This window comes from Lepisosteus oculatus, chromosome 15 (assembly GCF_040954835.1).
Source record: "Lepisosteus oculatus isolate fLepOcu1 chromosome 15, fLepOcu1.hap2, whole genome shotgun sequence".
Classification (NCBI taxonomy): Eukaryota; Metazoa; Chordata; class Actinopteri; order Semionotiformes; family Lepisosteidae; genus Lepisosteus; species Lepisosteus oculatus.
This window is the reverse complement of record NC_090710.1, coordinates 809,855-828,306: the sequence shown is the minus strand read 5'-3', so window position 1 is coordinate 828,306 and position 18,452 is coordinate 809,855. Positions and strand designations below refer to the sequence as shown.

Genomic DNA, 18,452 nt, shown 5'->3' with positions numbered 1-18,452 from the left:
CCTACCCTCAACTGCAAATAGACAATGCACTACCATGAAACACTCCCTCCAGTGCTACATTGGATGTTTACATGAAATAGGTGCTGTGCACCACAAGTGCAACGTGCTACATTGGATGTTTACATGAAATAGGTGCTGTGCACCACAAGTGCAACTTTGTTGTTCTCACATATTTTAAAAAATGCTTGAAAGTTTGCTAACCCTTCAAGGTGGTCATTATTTTAGATGTTATAGAGAAGTTATATGAACCTGAACTCTTAATGAATATATAGAATGAATATCCTAAATAAAGGATAAATAAATACACACTGCCCTATCCCATATGGATAAAAAGAACACATACGCAAGACTACTATTTATCGACTTCAGCTCAGTTTTTAACACCATCATTCCAGATAAACTAGTCATGAAACAGTGCACTGGGTCTCAACACCATGGACATACAGACAGACACCTTCAGTAAACATTTATTGTCTCTCCTTGACTCTGTAGGTTGTAGTCAGCATATAACAGGACCAACACACATATTCAGTCATACACTAGACTTAATTATCACTCATAGAGCTGATATTCATCATGTATTAGTCCATCCCATCAATAACTCATTTTCTGACCACTCTTTAATTACTTTTAAGATTTGACTGCCCTTGATAGCCGCCAAGGAGAAGACTATTACAACAAGACACATCAATGGGGTAGTTAATTAAATTTCATGAACACGATGAACAATGCTAGCTTCATCTCCAGTAATAATGTTCAAGAAATCACACATAACTATAATACAGTGGTCAGACAGACCTTTGACGAAATTACCCCGTTAAAGGTAGTCAAAACCTCTAGACACTCTCCTTGGTTTAATGATCACACACGATCCCTTAAACAGGAGTACCGCAAACTAGAGCGTAGATGGAGGTCTACTTGTTTGCAAATATTCAAGTTGGCATGGACTGATAGCCTACAGCAATATAAAAAAGCCCTATATAGAGCTCGTTCGGCTTACTACTCTGAACTTATAGAAAGCAATAAAAAAAACTCTTGCTACCTATTTAAGACACTAGTTAATCTAACAAATTCCATTTCTATAGCACCATGTAACTTTAGTAGTGATGATTTCATGAACTTCTTTAACAACAAAATTCACACATCAGACTTCAAACATAATCAAATAAGCCACAAAGAATTCTGGTACAAAAACATTATGAGCACCTCTTTAGTGTTTTTCAATTAGTTAATGAACAAGAACTCAAGAAATTAATAATTAAGACAAAGTCAAACAAGATCCCTTCCCCACTCAGCTAGTCAAAGATTCCTTCGAAGTTCTGGCAGGACCTATAATTAGTATGATGAACATGTCCCTTGCATCAGGCATTGTACCTGATCAATTTAAGGTAGCGGTGGCTAATGTCACCAGTTCAGTTTGGGGTACCACAGGGATCAGTGCTGGGACCAATATTGTTCTCTCTCTACATGCTGCCGCTAGGTAGGATAATACAAAAACATAATATAAACTTTCATTCATATACTGATGATACTCAAATATACATTGTGTTTACACCAAACGACAACTCTTCTATCATCACTTTGGTTAACGGCATTAATGAAGTAAAGACTTGGATGTGTGAAAACCTTTTGTTACTCAACTCTGATAAAATTGAGATTCTGTTGTTTGTAGGCAACAATACTGATAGGACTACTATAACGTCAGCACTTAGATGAGGATTTCAAATTTGCCTCAGACATGCACTAACTAGGAGCATAGACTCATTAACTTCAGCACTGTAAGAAATATTGCAAAGCTAAGGCAGTTTCTCTCCACTCAAGACACAGAGAAATTAATAAATGCTCTTGTATACAGCAGGTTAGACTACTGCAATACCCTACTATCAGGGAGCACCCACCACTCTTTCAACACCTTACAGCGAATTCAGAATGCAGCAGCAAGAATTGTTACTAGGAGCAGGAAGTACAACCATTGAACCCCCATACTTATCTCTCTTCATTGGCTTCCTTTCACGTACAGGGCAGACTTACAAGGCTCTTAGATGTCAGGCATCTGTCTGTCTAAGGGAACGTATTAATGTTTACCATCCAAGTCACCTGCTTAGATCACAGAATGCAGGTCTTCTTCATATTTCAGGCATTAATAAAATAACAGTTGGCAGTAGAGCCTTTAGTTACAGGGCCCCTAGCTTATGGAACAGTCTCCCACCCTATATTCGGGATGCTGGGTCAATCTCAGTATTAAAATCCAGACTGAAGACCTATTACTTCAGGTTAACCTACTCACATCTTACATTATAGGCTGCTGGTGCTGCTGTACATGCCATTGTATGTCCATGTTGTCCATGCCGTGTTGGCCCACCAGGTAGATACATCTGTTCTGACCAAACTATCCTGTTCTCCTCCCCACATGTCCGGATGGCACCCGGGCTGGGCACCATCTGAGTTTGATGCTGCATCAGTGCCATTGAGGGACATCGTGGATATAGCTATCATTTAGGAGGAATTTATAGACAGATTTGCATGTACTGACACACAGAAGACATGATGGATAGATGAATTGATACCCTCATTAATTTATTTCTTTTTTTTAATTATATAATGTTAGCTTGCCCAAAGGGGTTGGGCAACCAGTTGACCTTGGACCCTTATTAGGGTGTTTTTGGTTCTTCTCCTCTGTTGTCTTCTGGTCTTCTGTTCTGTATTGACAAAATGCATGGTTACATTGTTAACTGCCTTGGGGCAACCTTGTTGTGAAAGGCACAATATAAAAATAAATTGAATTAAATTAAATTTCAATAGGGTTTAGGTCAGGGCTTTGGCTTGGCCATTCCAGGACATGGAACCTCTTCTTCCATTCTTTGATTCAAGATTCAATTTTTTTTTATATTTCTCAGCTCATGATTCCCTCAGTTATGTCAAGTTGGACCAGATTGATGAGCATCCACTACTTTTATCCTCAGTTCTGCTGATGTTTCCATACCTTGAGGCATGATTCTAGACTCGTAGGAAGAGTAACTGACCTGCTTTCTTGCAATTATTTATGTTTGCTCCTCCCTAACACATCATTTCAGATCTTCAGTTTCATTGGTTATCACGGTTAATTGGTTAACACTCTGTCTTTGACCCACCAGATCCTGCTGATCCTGCTTTACTTTGATGCTTTGCATTTATTTTTGCACCTGCACAATTTCTGTATAATGTGTGTATTATTTTGCTGCATGTACATTTTCTTTCAAAACGCTCAAATTGGTGAATAATACTTTATTTCAATTAAGAAGTGACAAATTCTGTTTAAATATGTATTTTGTGGTAAAAAAAAATTAAAAATATCAAATTATGCAATGCATTCACAAACTTTCAAGCATGGATGTAATTATATCAACTGCTAAGAAGAAAAATGGGCAGCAAAAAATGTATAAAAAACTTAAATTTAAATTTTACAATTTAAAAATGATGTATTGGCATTAAATCTGTATTTAAAACTAAATACTGTATACATATAAAACTCTGGTTTGTGATTTCTGTTTAAGGGCATCTTTAATTTCCCTTGCTCTTACCGAGCATCTTGGAGATTGCTGGTCTGGAGATCCATTCATATTATTACTTTTGTATTAGTATTAATTTAGTTTTTGACATACTGTGATATATCAAATTATCAGAAATTTGAATATAATTTGCATAGTTTTTTATTGGTGAAGAAAGTCTTTGTTATGCCCAAGGGAAAGTTTGTTAAAGAGGTTTTGGCTGGAATCGAACTCAGATCCTGTCACTTGATAAAATAGAATTTTATCACTGAGCCACCAGTGCATCACTCTAATTTGTGTTTGATTTTTCATTACACAAGATGTAGTTAAAGGAGCATGTCAACAACTTCACAGAATAAATGCAACAATAGACAGAGTTAAAGATGTTGATACTGTAAGAAAACCGGCTCAGGGACGCCAAATTTGTAATGTAGTGGCTCTCTGAAGGCACCAGTTCTGTAGGGTTTGGGCATTTACTGAGACAATTATTAATTGTAGCAGTAAATCACAAAGTTGATTCTTTTGATGGCTTTAGAATCCAACCATGCGACATAACTCAAACAACGCGCACACACAGGTACTAATACACGAGGATACATTTATTAATACATAGAATATGCATATAAACCTAACAGATCTTATCGAGAGGGTTATCAGAATACAAAAGGTATATATTCAGTCAGTTACAAAGAGTTACACATATCAAGAGGACATACGTTCAGTATATCATTCATTTAGACCGTTTCATAAATGAACTTGGTTATAACTTCTACATTAGATACTCAAAACAAGTACATAACTCTTAGGAATTAAATTGATATCAACTGGTTGGGATAACAATTGAATTCTCGAGCTGTAATGCATTGAAGTTGAATACTCATCCAATCTCTGGGGATTCAGATCTCCTGCGGGCACAAAGAAACAGTTGCAGGCTGTTGCTGTCCAATCCGCGCTCTCTGGCTCCGTGCCAGGCTCTGCTGTGCGGCTTGTGATGGTGCGCTACAGATGCTCACTGTTGGCTTTAACTAGCAAAGTTTGTGCGCAGGAGAAAAGATGACTGTGGGTCCCAGCAAGTCAGGAAGAGGACCAGTTCGTTCCTGATGAAGAGCTAGTTCTGAATAGTGATTCAGCTGTCCACAGTTCCGACCTGTTCACAAGGCCTGCTGCTGGTTACTCTCTGGCAACCTCCACTCTAGACTCTTAGAACAAAGGAAAGTTCTGGCACATCGGACACACTGGCCGTTCCGTGGTTGTCCGGGCTGAGTCTCAGGATGGTCAGGAGGCGCGCTGCGAGAATGTCCTGCCCTTGGGAGCCTTCTGCTCCTGGGCCGTCCTGCCCTGGAATTCTCCTTTGAATTCCCTTTAGAACAGTCCACAGAATCCTCTCCAGAATCTTACTGAATCTTACTGAATCTCACAGGCTCTCTGTGTTGCCTGTTTTTACCTGTAGGAACGTCAGCTCATTGATTGGCTGAAAGTTCCATGGGCATCAGAGTCCCACGTGGGTTACTCGGCCCTACCAGTCCCTGATTGGTTGATCAAGGTGAGATATGAGTCACTTACTCCTGACACTTAGGAATGCAGTCCAGATGTCCAACTGGCACTCCCTAGACAGATAGGCACCAATGGATGACCATTGATCATGATAGCCAGGCTTAGCTAAGTGCATCCCCCTTTGGGAGCTGTCTTAGGACCTTAAATCACCCTGCATGAATAGTCTCTCTGTGGCTGAACCACAGAGATGAACAGAGAAATGGGGCCTCATTTGGGAAGGCTCAGAACACTTAATTCTTTCTTATTAATAAGCCTCGCCGCTACAATGACGATACTCAAATATACATCCATACCAAACCCGACACTGATGTGGCTGTCTCTATTCTATCTAATTGCATCTCTGACATAAAAATTTGGATGACTCAAAACTTCCTTCATCTTAACTGTGACAAGACTGAAGTCATGCTTATTGGTACCCCCCATCAACTTCGTAAAGCCAGTCCTGTAACCCTGTCTGTAGATGGCTCTGTACTTGAGCTCCAATCAAAATTGAAAAACCTTGGGGTTATATTCGATTCTGGCTTAACATTCGACCCACATGTACAGCATACTGTCAAAACATCTTTTTTTCACCTTAGAAATATCGCAAGACTACGCCCTATGCTATCATTAACTGTGGCTGAAAAGCTGATCAACATATTTGTATTCTCTCGAATTGACTACTGCAATGCTCTGCTCCCTGGGGTATCTAAATCTACTCTGAACAAGCTGCAGTATGTCCAAAATTCAGCAGCCAGAATCCTGACCAGATCTAGTGCAAGTGTTCACATTACTCCTATCCTGGAGTCCTTGCACTGGCTTCCGGTCAAATTCCGCGTAGACTTTAAAATCCTCATGCTCACCTACAAGGCTTTACATGGCTTGGCACCTCAATACCTGTCTGAACTTTTATCGCCCTACTCCCCACCTCGCAACCTCCGCTCTTCAAATTCTGCCCTCCTTACTGTCCCCCAAGCCCGTCTACATTGTATGGGCGACAGGGCCTTCTCCTGCTATGCCCCCAAGCTCTGGAACTCCTTGCCCAAGGATATTAAAGAGTCACCTTCTCTAAACTCCTTCAAATCCAGACTCAAAACCCTCCTTTTCAGAAAAGCCTTTACTTAACTGCTTCCATTCTTCACCCCTCTGCTCTTCTTAATACCATCTTCCACGGTCTCCTCTATTGTTATTGTTGTATTGTTGTAATTATAATTGTGTCCTGTCTTGTGAAATTTTCTTATTTATTGTTGTAGTCTTCTTATTTATTGTTATTGTCATCCTGTAAAGCGCTTTGAGAAGCCACCTTTAAAGGCGCTATATAAAATAAAGTTTATTATTATTATTATTATTATTATTACAATACAGACAGTGCTTGTGATGAAGGTTGAATAATGTTGTGTGTCTCATTTTTTATTCTTAGCTACCACTATATGATATATGTACAGACGCAGCCATTCAAAATGGGTGGGGTATTTCGCGGCATACCCCGGTGGGCGTGTCGCGGTATCACGCGGTATCACGCAGTGTCACGTGGTTAATCGCGCGTCATTTGACGCTCTGCCGGAAACTATCCGGCGTCACCTTGTAAAACCGCCAGGGGGAGCTTAACCTCTCATGTACAGCATTTGAGCCTTTAATTTTGAACTGTGTATTACGGCATGTTAATCTTCTGTCATTAAAATGTTGGTATATTTTATGAAAGCAAGATTGCTCAGTTGGACAAAATATTTATGCATCAAAGCTTTTACCGAAGATATTACTAATAATGGATGACTTTGGACAAGCTGTATACTCAAAGTATAATTTCTTTAGCACATTTGTACAAGCACTTGGAATCTGTCCAAGCCATACTTTGTCAGGCATTTTGTTTTACTTCAACGGGCATAAAAACGTCCTTGCTTTTAACAGGGCTTTTCATAATTTCTAACTACAAAAATGATTTAAAATGCGACACTTAGCATTCAACTAGAGCTCAAAATATCACAAGGATCCTCAAGATCACAGCAAAGACTGTATTAAAAGATACTTGTATGTATCAACGCTTTCTTTTCCTTATACCAGATTTTATGGAACCACTTCAGAAGGGTGTCAGCCAGTCAGATTCCAGGAATCGGTACTTTAAAGGAAAAATACACACCGGTATTCCATTTCCATTTCTCCCTAACGATTTTAAGCATCAAAGTATTTAACTAGCATGTGAAATAGCATGTGAAAAAGTGGTAGTTTTAAGCTTTTCTGCTAATATAATATGGAATCGCATACTAAAGAATTTAATAACGATATGATTATATTTGTGTACTGCGACAGGGCTGTGTAGGGCTGTTTCGCCTCCCTCTTCATGCGACTTCCCTTGTAGCCTACTGGTCTACGTGCCTGACTAACAACTCACAGGTTGTGTGTTCAAATCCAGCTGGTGCTGGACTTTTCTTTTAACAAACATTTCTTCCAAAAAATAGAATAGCGATATTATGGGCAATCAATTGACTTTTATATTTCAAAATATCACAACATGATCGATTCTAAGTCATTTTTGATAACAATGAATAGTCACCTTCTTCCCTTCTGACAACGGTCCCTGCTTCTGCTTCCTGCTTCTATTGTGTGTGTCCAATAGAGTACATTTTCATAGAGAAATGGGGGCTGGACAGTATGCGTTACAATATAAACATTTATATTGATTTAAATCGTGTTCTGATTTAAATGGCAAACGCGTGTTTAATTATGTGTTCTTTAATCATAATCAGGCTAATGCATTTCTACATTTTCTGTATGAACCAGCTTAGAGGTTCATACAGAAAGACAGCTTGTGTTTAAATTGAGTGTAAGGTAATTTATGCTTCTAAAGTCATGGTCAGCATTTATTATTGTACTGTGCTGTAAACTTGTTCTGTGCCTAGTCACATTATTTTATAGCGTTTTTATAGGGTTATCAAATCTGGTGGCGCTGTGTGTTAGTTTCCTGACTCCTATGTCACATGGTCTGTGATTGAATCCCATGGAACTATGACTTTATTTTTTAACAAACATTTCTTTGAAAAAATGAAACATTTCCCTTGGTCAGAGATTAAATAAAACCTCACTCGCACCAAACAAATTTATATTTCTAAATATCACAACATGATCGAATTTAAGTCTTTTTAATAACAATGAATAGTCACCTATGCGTTACAAAATAAACATTTATATTGATTTGAATCGCGTTTTGATTTAAATCGTAAACGCGTGTTTAAATATATGTGTTTAAAGGCAATATACTGTATAAAAGCGCTGATTCTTATGGAGTGTGTTCCGCCAGGGATTCAAAAAAAATATTTTAAATAAGCTGATAAAGTTTAGACTAACTGTATTCTAAACTGTATTACTGTATTACTGTACAATGCAACGTAAATTGCAAAATTGCACTTGGAATCTGTCCAAGCCCTCCTACAAAAATTATTTAAACTGCGACACTGATCATTCATCTCTAAATAAACTTTATTTTATATAGCGTTTTAAGCGAATAGGTAATTAGATTGCTCATAAACCTAATCGCTTTTTCTACATAAACACAGCGTGACTGCTCTCTGAAAATGCTTTTCCTTTATATTTAGGCTCAGATTTCAACTATAGATCGTATTATTATAAACTTTCTTGGAAAAATGTATTTTATGTAAACCATGTTTGCTATTAATTCATTTAGGGCTAAAATACGTTCATTGTCTTCCAATTGAGTCGAGTTGACATTGGAAGCTTGCCACACCCGGACTGTTAAACCAACGCATTAGCACGTCAAAGCCCATTGAGGGTATTGAGCCAGTATTGGCTTTAGTATTAGCCATACAGAACATTAAAGTGCCCCTTTTCCATTCAGCGGGTGCCTGAGCCACTGGGTCCTATCTTCTGACAGTCGCCGTTGTGAATGTCTGTAGAGTGTATCTTATTTTTAGTACTATATTTTTGTATTATATTCCCTATTAATCAAACTCTTAAGAGTATGTATCGGCTTGTCCCCTCCTCCCACCCCTCTCTGTGTACAGTGGAACCTCCTGTCCAGCCAGCACATGTCCACAGACATTCACAACAGCGACATATCGTAAAACGTTTGCACATATAGTTAAATTATTAGTTGTTTTTCAGGAAGTTAAAAAAAACACTTGAATTACTTATCCAGCCTCTCGAAATAAAGTTATTTTTCAAGCAATGCAACAAACGTCGGGCAATGTGTTTTTTTTTAATCCAACATTGACAGCCACATCTTAAATCTTGTCAGTCAAGTCTTTTTTTCTCTATTTGAATTGTGGTTTACACATCGCACGACTTTAAAAGCTAAAAAGACAGGTTTCGATTCACATTAGCTGGCGAGCCTTGTTAACAAAAAAACTAATAATAATGTAACATGCCACTGTTTGTTCATGAACAAAGTTATACTGAGATTTCCTTAGATAAGCGATTTAAAAAAAATTTGAATCCCTGGCGGAACACATTCCATAAGAATCAGCACTTTTACAGTATATATGGCCTTTAAAGGTGGCTTCTCAAAACGCTTTACAGGATAAAAACAACAAGAACAGCAACAACAACAATATTGTATTTCATTGCACTTTGAAAACCAAGTAATAACTTAACTATACGCGCAAACGTTTCATATGTTGCTGTTGTGAATGCCTGTGGAGTGTATCTTATTTGCCTTGAGTCCTGGTTATCTCTCTCCCCCCTCCTCCCTCTCTCCCTCAATTCAATTCAATTCAAGGTGTTTTATTTGCATGACAGATGGGTACAAGCAGTGTTGTTTATGTATATTTTGATATTTACACCTGGCGCGGCACCAAGGGAGCGTCTGCATTTATAACTTAGTTTTTAAAATTAGTCAAGCAATATGAAGCATCTCCTTTTACTTTTAAGTTCCTTAAATACATTGAGCACAGCTTTCTCACCACTTAAGATTGCTTTTTGATACCATCCTTACACAAAGCAGAAACTTTCCAATGACTACAGTACAAGTGGAAAAATTACAGATTTTAATCGTCTTTAATTTTGTTACGTTATACGTTTTAGGAACGTTTCATCTAAACAAACACCACAAAACTATTCTCGATTGTATTTCCGAATGTTATGTTACACCTACAGTAGTTTACTTCTTTAAATACATTGAATTAAGAAAGTTATGTGTAGCACTTTAGATCTTTTTTTCTGAACCAGGGAAAATCTGATCATGTTTCTCTATAACAATAATAAAAAACTTTATTTTACATATCACCTTTAAAAGTGGCATCTCAAAGCAATACAGTAGATCGAAAAACAGTTAAAAGGGACCAAAGTAAATACCAGACAAACGCAAACACGTTTTTAATAAAATGCTTTTATTCATTCAGCAGAGAGTGAGAGGGACATCCAGCAGAGAGAGACACACACACCGGTTTCCATTGACAAAATTGTTTTTTTTTTCAATTCCTCTTGTCTAACAGGAATGTTTTGTTTGTGGACAGACTGTTAGACTAGAGGAAAAGAGCGCCACGTATCACGAATTTGACAAATTAAAACGATTACAATCTAATCCTTCCACATTTGATCCCAAAATCCCAAGAAATATACATCTAAACGGGTAGAAAGCTATGCTGAAAGTTTATTAAGATACTTAGTAGACAAAGGTACTGTATCAATTTATGTTGCATTAGCCTGATTATGATTAAAAAACACATATAATTAAACACGCGTTTGCAATTTAAATCAGAACACGATTTAAATCAATATAAATGTTTATATTGTAATGCATACTGTCCAGCCTCCACTTCTCTATAAAAATTTACTCTATTGCACATACACACAATAGAAGCAGGAAGCAGAAGCAGAGACCGTTGTCAGAAGGGAAGAAGGTGACTATTCATTGTTATCAAAAATGACTTAGAATCGATCATGTTGTGATATTTTGAAATATAAAAGTCAATTGATTGTCCATAATATCGCTATTCTATTTTTTCGAAGAAATGTTTGTTAAAAGAAAAGTCCAGCACCAGCTGGATTTGAACACACAACCCGTGAGTTGGTAATCGGGCACGTAGACCAGTAGGCTACAGGGGAAGTTGCATGAAGAGGGAGGCGAAACAGCCCTACACAGCCCTGTCGCATTACACAAATATAATCATATCGTTATTAAATTCTTTAGATACGCGATTCCATATTATATTCCCTATTAATCAAATTCTAAAAGTATGCTTGTTGACTCCGGTATCTCTTTAGTTAAAGACTTCGATGCTTAAAATGTTTAGGGAGAAATGGAATACTGGTGTGTATTTTTTACTTTAAAGTACCAAGACCAGCCATATACAGTACTGTATGTTTATGTTCCAAAATTAATATCGTTTATGGCCTTCACACGCGTTACAGTATGCTCTTATTCTTTTTATGCTCAGCTACTAAGATTTCCCTTCAGTGGTAAAATTCAATATCTACAACGGGCACAGTAAAGACGTTTACTGTACTGTAAATCTTTCTACGACAGACCAACGGACCACGAGCGCCCCTGTCGGTCAACCAATCACGTACCACAGTACCCCGCGTCATCTTGCGTCATGATGCGCGACACCGCAGCCAATTACCTGCGGTACGTGTCTGTACCGCTCACTTTGAATGGCTGCATCTGTATTATTTTTGGATAATATTTTTCATTATTTATTATCCTAAAATTAATATTGTTAATGACTTCCAGAGACATATTATACTTCAGTTATTTTCTTAGCTACCAAAATGTCCTATAGTTACATGTTTTCAAATAAATATTCCCTCTTAAATTATTTTTAAAAAGTACTACAATAATGACAAATATTCATAGAAAAGGTTATAATGCTATGCCATTTTATAAAGTGTATAAACTTTATATAGTTAGGATGAGCACATCCAAATTTTTCCAAAATAACTACAGTAAATGACCTCTACCAGCTATATACAGTATGTATAGTTATTTTCATTAATAAATATAATTTATGATGTTTAGAGATGTTATACTTTCCCTTTAGTTACATAATTCTAGATTAATATTCCATATTAAGTGGAATTAAAGATGATAAACAGTAGGGACATAGATTAAAAGAAGCAATTGTTGCACTAACACCTAACACACCAAAAGTGCCACCTATCGATTATACTTGGCCAGTGAACCACACACTGTGTTACACTGGGGTATTGCTAACGCGGTAATGAGGATTAACAAGCATTCTGAGTAGCTGCATCTGTATTTTTAGACATATATCTAAATGAAGAATGAATGGCAAACCAGAACCCTAATGAGATTTTTCAGTAGAGCTACAGTATATTCAGAGCAAGTAGCAGCTCAATTCCACAGCCAGTACTCATTAAAATATAAATGCACACATTTATTGTATAAATACAATCACACACCTGAAGAAGGCTCCATGGCCGAAACGTTGTGTTTTCTTTCTTCTGTTATTTAGCATGGCATAAACCTATTACTTGTTCCTTTGCAGCCTTGCATGCTGACACAGCTACCCACCTGAAAATATAAATAGGTGCAAGTTAGACAAAACTTGCCCCTGTGTGAAAATGTACCATTTTGTTGAATTACAGTGATGTATCCCCATTTTTTTAAGTGAAATTTTAATCAACATTTGAATTTTTAAACTGAATACTTTTATGAATGAAAGATGTTAATTGTCAGCAAAAATGAAGAAAAATCAAAAACTAAAATATGTTGATTGCATAAGAATTCACCCCAGTGATTTAATACTAGTTGAAAGCTTAGGTTGCAATAACTTTGAGCATATGTGGTTAAGTCTCTACCAACATTACAAATCACGATGGAGATTTTTTTTGCCCCTTCTTTGTAGACATGATCAAGCTCTGTCAAGTTGGTAAAGGATTGTTGATGGACTGCAATTTTCAAGTCTTGCCACAAATTCAAGTCAGTCAGGAGTTTGACTAAGCTGCTTAAGGACATTAACCCTGTTCTTGTTAAGCTACTCTAGGTTAGATTTGCCCTTGTGTTTTGGGTCAGTGAAATCCTTTGAGATTTTTACTATGCCTTGCTTCATTTATTTTACCCTCAGTCTTGACAAGCTTCCCAGTACCTGCTGATGAGAAGCAGCCAATTTACATAATGATTCTATCACCATACTTGCCAGGTGGTGTGATGTTGACCGTATAATATACTTTGTTAGGTTTGTTACAAATGTTAACACTTTGTATTTAGACCAGTAGCAACAATTTATGTAGCAACATTTTCCATATTTATAAATTAAAAGAATGTTTTTCACTGTACTTCACATTAAACACATATAATTTTACATATCTTCAGTACAGTATACACTGATTAATAACAAGGGAACTTTGTTGCTGCTGTTTTTTCACACTCGGATGCTCAGAACACAGAAACAGCTTTCTAAAATTTCATTCATTTACATATATAGTAGTTTTAACAATTCAATGTGAAATCCTGAATTAAAATCCATCTTGTGGTGGAACACTGAATTACAAATGTTACAGTCTACTTATTTTTGTAACTTAAAATCAGCATATTGTTTGCTTCTTAGTTATACAGTCATTTATGGCAGGCTCCATACAGAATTTTACAGAATGGTAAATTAACAGAATTACAGAATGGTAATTTCATCTGTAGGAAAGTGTACATAGCTCAAATACACTAAAATGGAAAAAACATGCTGAAAAAAGTTCAAACATGTTAGGGCATACAAAATATGTATACACATATAAATATGTAACACAATTTAAAGAAGCAGAAAAGGGTAGTGTAAATGTTAAAAACAATTTTTACATTAAATGAAACCCTTGTTTTTTTTAGAAGGAAGTGGAGATCTGAATTCATCAAAGAAGGGAACAGGAACACTGTACATTTTCCCACGCTGAAGCTTTTTGTTTCCTTTTTTTTAGTTGAACCGATCTAATTTAGAGTCACAAATTGTGTCTTTATGTCTTTGCTCAAAACAATGACTCCTGTACAACCTATGTGGTGGGTCAGACATGTCCATCTGACCCACTCATACATCAGACTTGTGCTACAAGCTGTGCAGAGGTGTATTGGAGGTTCAGTGCTGATTGGAGGAGAAACACATCCTTCAGTGATGTCACCTTGAGCCTGCATGTGCCCAGGAAGAATTAGGGGCTATTTCTGCAGGATCTTTTTCCATCTGTTCTTGGGGGAAAACCTGGTCCTAGTCACGTGACCCAGGCTTGAATTTGGGGTCTCTAGATTTGAGATGAAGCAGTGTCTTGTACTGGTTTAGCCATTTGGGAGCTCTTCATGTATGTCTTTATATGGTAAACTAAATAATTTCTTAGTACTTTTAACTGTAAATAATATAAAAAATCTTAATTATTTAGAGGCCTTGCTCAACTATCAAGTGTGATTTCCTCACATAGTCTTAAAGTAATATTCTAGAAAAGAGATATACAGTAAAATAAACATTCCCAAAAGACCAGATTCTAAATGACAGGGCAGGATAGATTTAAGATATTTTTTAGACATAGGAACAAGTAAAGATGAATTCCATATTACAAATTAGAAGAAAAGAAAAGACAATATTTTGATGTAAAGCCTTCTTTGGGTTTAAGGAAGAAAATGGTAACTAGCAAGAATATAAAGTACAGGATAACAAAAAACACTTAAAAGAGCAGGTTAGAATGGTCACAGAGCAGATGAGAAAAATAGTTTCCAATCAGTTTTCAGGTGTGTGAAAAGCTGAAATTAGTCTAACACTTAGAGAAGATCCTAGTTTGTCTAAGAATACTCTTGGCTTCTGATGTCTTTTTAGAATAATATCTCTGGAATTCCATAAAAAAGGGCACAGACAGAAAGGTCAGTGAAATCATAGTTGAGAGTGGGGAAATGGGAAACTATTGGTTTAAAGACATTTAGATCCTCACTACTCTGAGGTTTCCTTGAAACAGTCTTCTCTCACGGATGTGAATTGAAGAGTATTTTCTGCATGAGATGTAATAAGATAGTGAGATATACATGACGTTTTCTGGGTTATTTTGAAATGGACAGAGGGGCTTTGTGTGTGATACTGCAGGTTATGCACCAGCTTGTTCTGGATGGTGTCTATGAGTGGTTAAGGGATCTGTGGAATTGAAAGTTGCAGAAATTAGGTGGTCATTAGTTTGAATGATAGCAGGGTCTTGAAAAAAATGGTGCCACACTGGAGCTAATTGTCTAGCAACAAATTTGAAAATAAAATGCATTTAATTTATCAGGACCATTATAGTTTCATTATGAAAGTATACAACACTTTTACAATTTTAACTATTCATATCTTAATTTACAATAATTACAACCCCATTTGAACTGTTACGTTAAATTGATTTAAGATATTTAAACATTTGTCAGTGTTGTCTGCTTTATCAAACCAGGTAAAAAATATTCCATTCACTTGAAAACTCAAGTTTATTATCAGTGACAATTGATTTCCTGAGTGAAGACCTTCCTGTCATTCTCTTCATAATGTTTTCAAGGTTATTAACTTTAAATACTCTAGATCCCCCAAATGCTGCTTATTGTATGTGCCCGTTATCCATCTAAAAAGTTTAGATTACTTAATTAGGATACACCTTGCTTCATTTGTGAGTTACAGATATACATTTTTTTTACATACTCAACAAAGCAGTCCCAAAACATCACACTTCCACTACCATGCTTTGATAGTTGGGATATTTTTTGATAGTTGAGTCTAACAGTCATCTCTGGCAAGGCATGAGTGGCCTGCAGTTCTTGGGATTACTCTGTTTTTTTCACAGCTTTTTCAATTCCCTGTATCTTTATTACTCAATGTGTGTTTAGTTCATACAAAATTTGAGAGATCTGGAATTGGTTACTACAAACCCTTTTGGATATTTTTTTTTTGATTCAAGAAGGCTGTCGTGGTAAAAGTATAAAATGTCCTTGTTTATCTACTTAATTTCCATATTTATTTTATAAAGACAAACATTTTTCTTGGCACTGTAGTTTGTGAGTGACAGGTATTTGTCCTACATGCTCAGAAGAGAAGTGTGACAGTCCAGATGTTTGTTTGTGAATGACAAATGTATTGTGTTTTAGACATGTTCAGCTTGTCTGCATTTGTGTTCCAGGCTGCTCACAGGGAAGAAGATCAGCACAGAAAAGGAAGCAGTGGAGGTTGGTTTATACTCTGTCTCTGATTTTCACATGCAGTGAACAATGAATCTTCTCCCACATCCCATGTCTGTTGCAGACCGCAGCAAGTTTTCCTCCAGGATTTCTCTGTACTTTGCTGCATCTATTTTTCCTTCTATCTTCACAAGTCTTCCAGGCTCTGATGCAGCGAAGCTTCCACATTGATACTGCCACCACCATGCTTCACAATAGGGATGGTGTTCTTTCTCAAATTTTACCAAACATAACAACTACCATTGAGACCAAAAGGATCAATTCTGGTCTCATCAGTCCATAGAATCTTCTAACTTCTAAAGATGTTTGGTTGCACCAGAGCTATTATTAATTTAGGAAGATCTGTAGAATTTTGTTTTCACTAGCAATATAGAGTGTTTTGTGTTGATCAATGGCAAAAATTCCATATAAATACACTCACATTTCACAGTAAAATGTGTAAAGGTCCAAGGAGGTGAATACTTTTGATAGTCACTGTATCTGCTCGACCCTGTTGCCCTTTCACAGAAAAAAATATAACTGCCACTTTCAAATGTGTAAAAATAATATAAAGGAAGTATGATGCAGTTTTGCTTCATGCTATGTCTTGTTTGTATGTGATGCGGCAGAAGTATCTGGAGTGATGAAATCAGCTAAGACTACTGATGGCAGTGGGAAATCACTCCAGAAACAAAATAAGTATCAGAAATACATTTTACATGTGATCAAGATATCAGTTGCACTGATTCTAACGCCTCATTCTTAGTGTAAAAGGGCACTGAAAGCGACAGAGGATGTCTTATTCAAAGGGAGATAGAATGATAAATGGTGAGGTCTTGGGTGAGACACACTAATTCAAAATACTCTGGGCAGTTTCCTGACACTTCTTTCAATGAGAGGGTGAAACCTGCACTAGCATGGATAGGCAGACTACTGACCTCTCTTATCCCTCTAGGTAATGGACCTGCTTCATGCCATGGGACCGGACACTGTGGTCATCACCAGTTCAGACCTGCCTTCCTCTTTAGGAGTAAACTACCTGATTGCTCTGGGAAGCCAAAAGAAAGGTGAGATCCTTAATCACACCTAGCAAGATTGTTCCAAGGGTCCCATACTAGCCTTTTTCTTTCTTTATTTGTTAAAAATATTTAATTATTTAAATATTATAATTATTTGGATTTTATGATGGGAGCAGTCAAGTCACTTCAGAATTAGCACTTAGCGAGGGCTTTCTGAGTAAACCAGCCTTCAGCACCACAGAATTAAATTCAAATCTTGTTATATGACTAGCATTACAGTGTTTTCATGTCCACCTGCTCTTTCTTGGTTTTTACCATGCCAATCTGTTGTAACCAACTCATGTCACTCTTTTAGAAAAACAGTTTTATACTCTTATACTTTGAAAGCTGAATAAGTACTATTTTTACTTTGTCATATTGTGGCTTTTATAAGACTAAAACAACAGTTTTCAAAACATATATAAATGGCCAGTCTGACTTCTCTGAGGGGACTGCAGAGTGACTGCAATGGCTCTCTTGGGGAATGCAAAAAATTGAAATGAGCTTTTCTTAAAGTATCAATGTATTGTTGGAGGAGAGATGTGGGCAACTACAGGATTGTTGTGCTAACGCTGATTGGGCATGGATTAGTACAAGTAATACATCTTTAACTCACTGGTATAATATTATTAATAGCTAGCCCTTTTGATGCCATAATATTTTTGTTAAAAGACTACCATAGTGTAAGAGTGTTGTACAAGTGCTAATGACATCCTGCTAGTAACATGCTAACACAGTGACAGGCCTGTGCTTCAGGTGTGTCACAATCCTTTCACTCTCATACTCTTCTGAAAAAATAAGAAGGAATGCCTCCATGAGCTATAAGATAATGGCACTACGATAATATTTTCTTAGCTAAATACACAGCCACATAAACAAGCTACTATGTAATTAAATAACGTTCTTTTCTGATAGCTATTACATATTGTGAAATGTACTGTACACGAAAAGCATTTTGCATTTTCACTTTAATGCCTTTACGAAATGCAGCGTGCACACTGTGCTAGTCCAACTCTCACAATTTAAAACTTACCTCTTACACATTAATCTCTAGCCAAGATACAATTACAAATAGTAATTTCTTAATATGTAAATTGCAAAATAGTTAACTTAGTTTTGTATTTAATTTGTTGACTAGCTACAATATTAAAAGTGGACATCTTTTCAGTAGAAAAATGTTTGGGTACTGCAACTCATGGAACTTGTATTTTTCAACTCATA

General features: G+C 36.7%; 1 protein-coding gene across 2 annotated transcripts in view; it reads left to right on the top strand.

The window, feature by feature from the left end:
* LOC102691159 (pyridoxal kinase) overlaps window positions 1-18,452 on the top strand; it is a 112,385-nt gene that overhangs the window by 78,306 nt on the left and 15,627 nt on the right. For both annotated transcript variants that reach the window (XM_069178897.1, XM_069178896.1), the window contains exons 8-9: window positions 16,137-16,182; window positions 17,129-17,240. In XM_069178897.1, coding sequence (XP_069034998.1) covers window positions 16,137-16,182; window positions 17,129-17,240 — 158 coding nt within the window. The remainder of the gene's footprint in view (window positions 1-16,136; window positions 16,183-17,128; window positions 17,241-18,452) is intronic.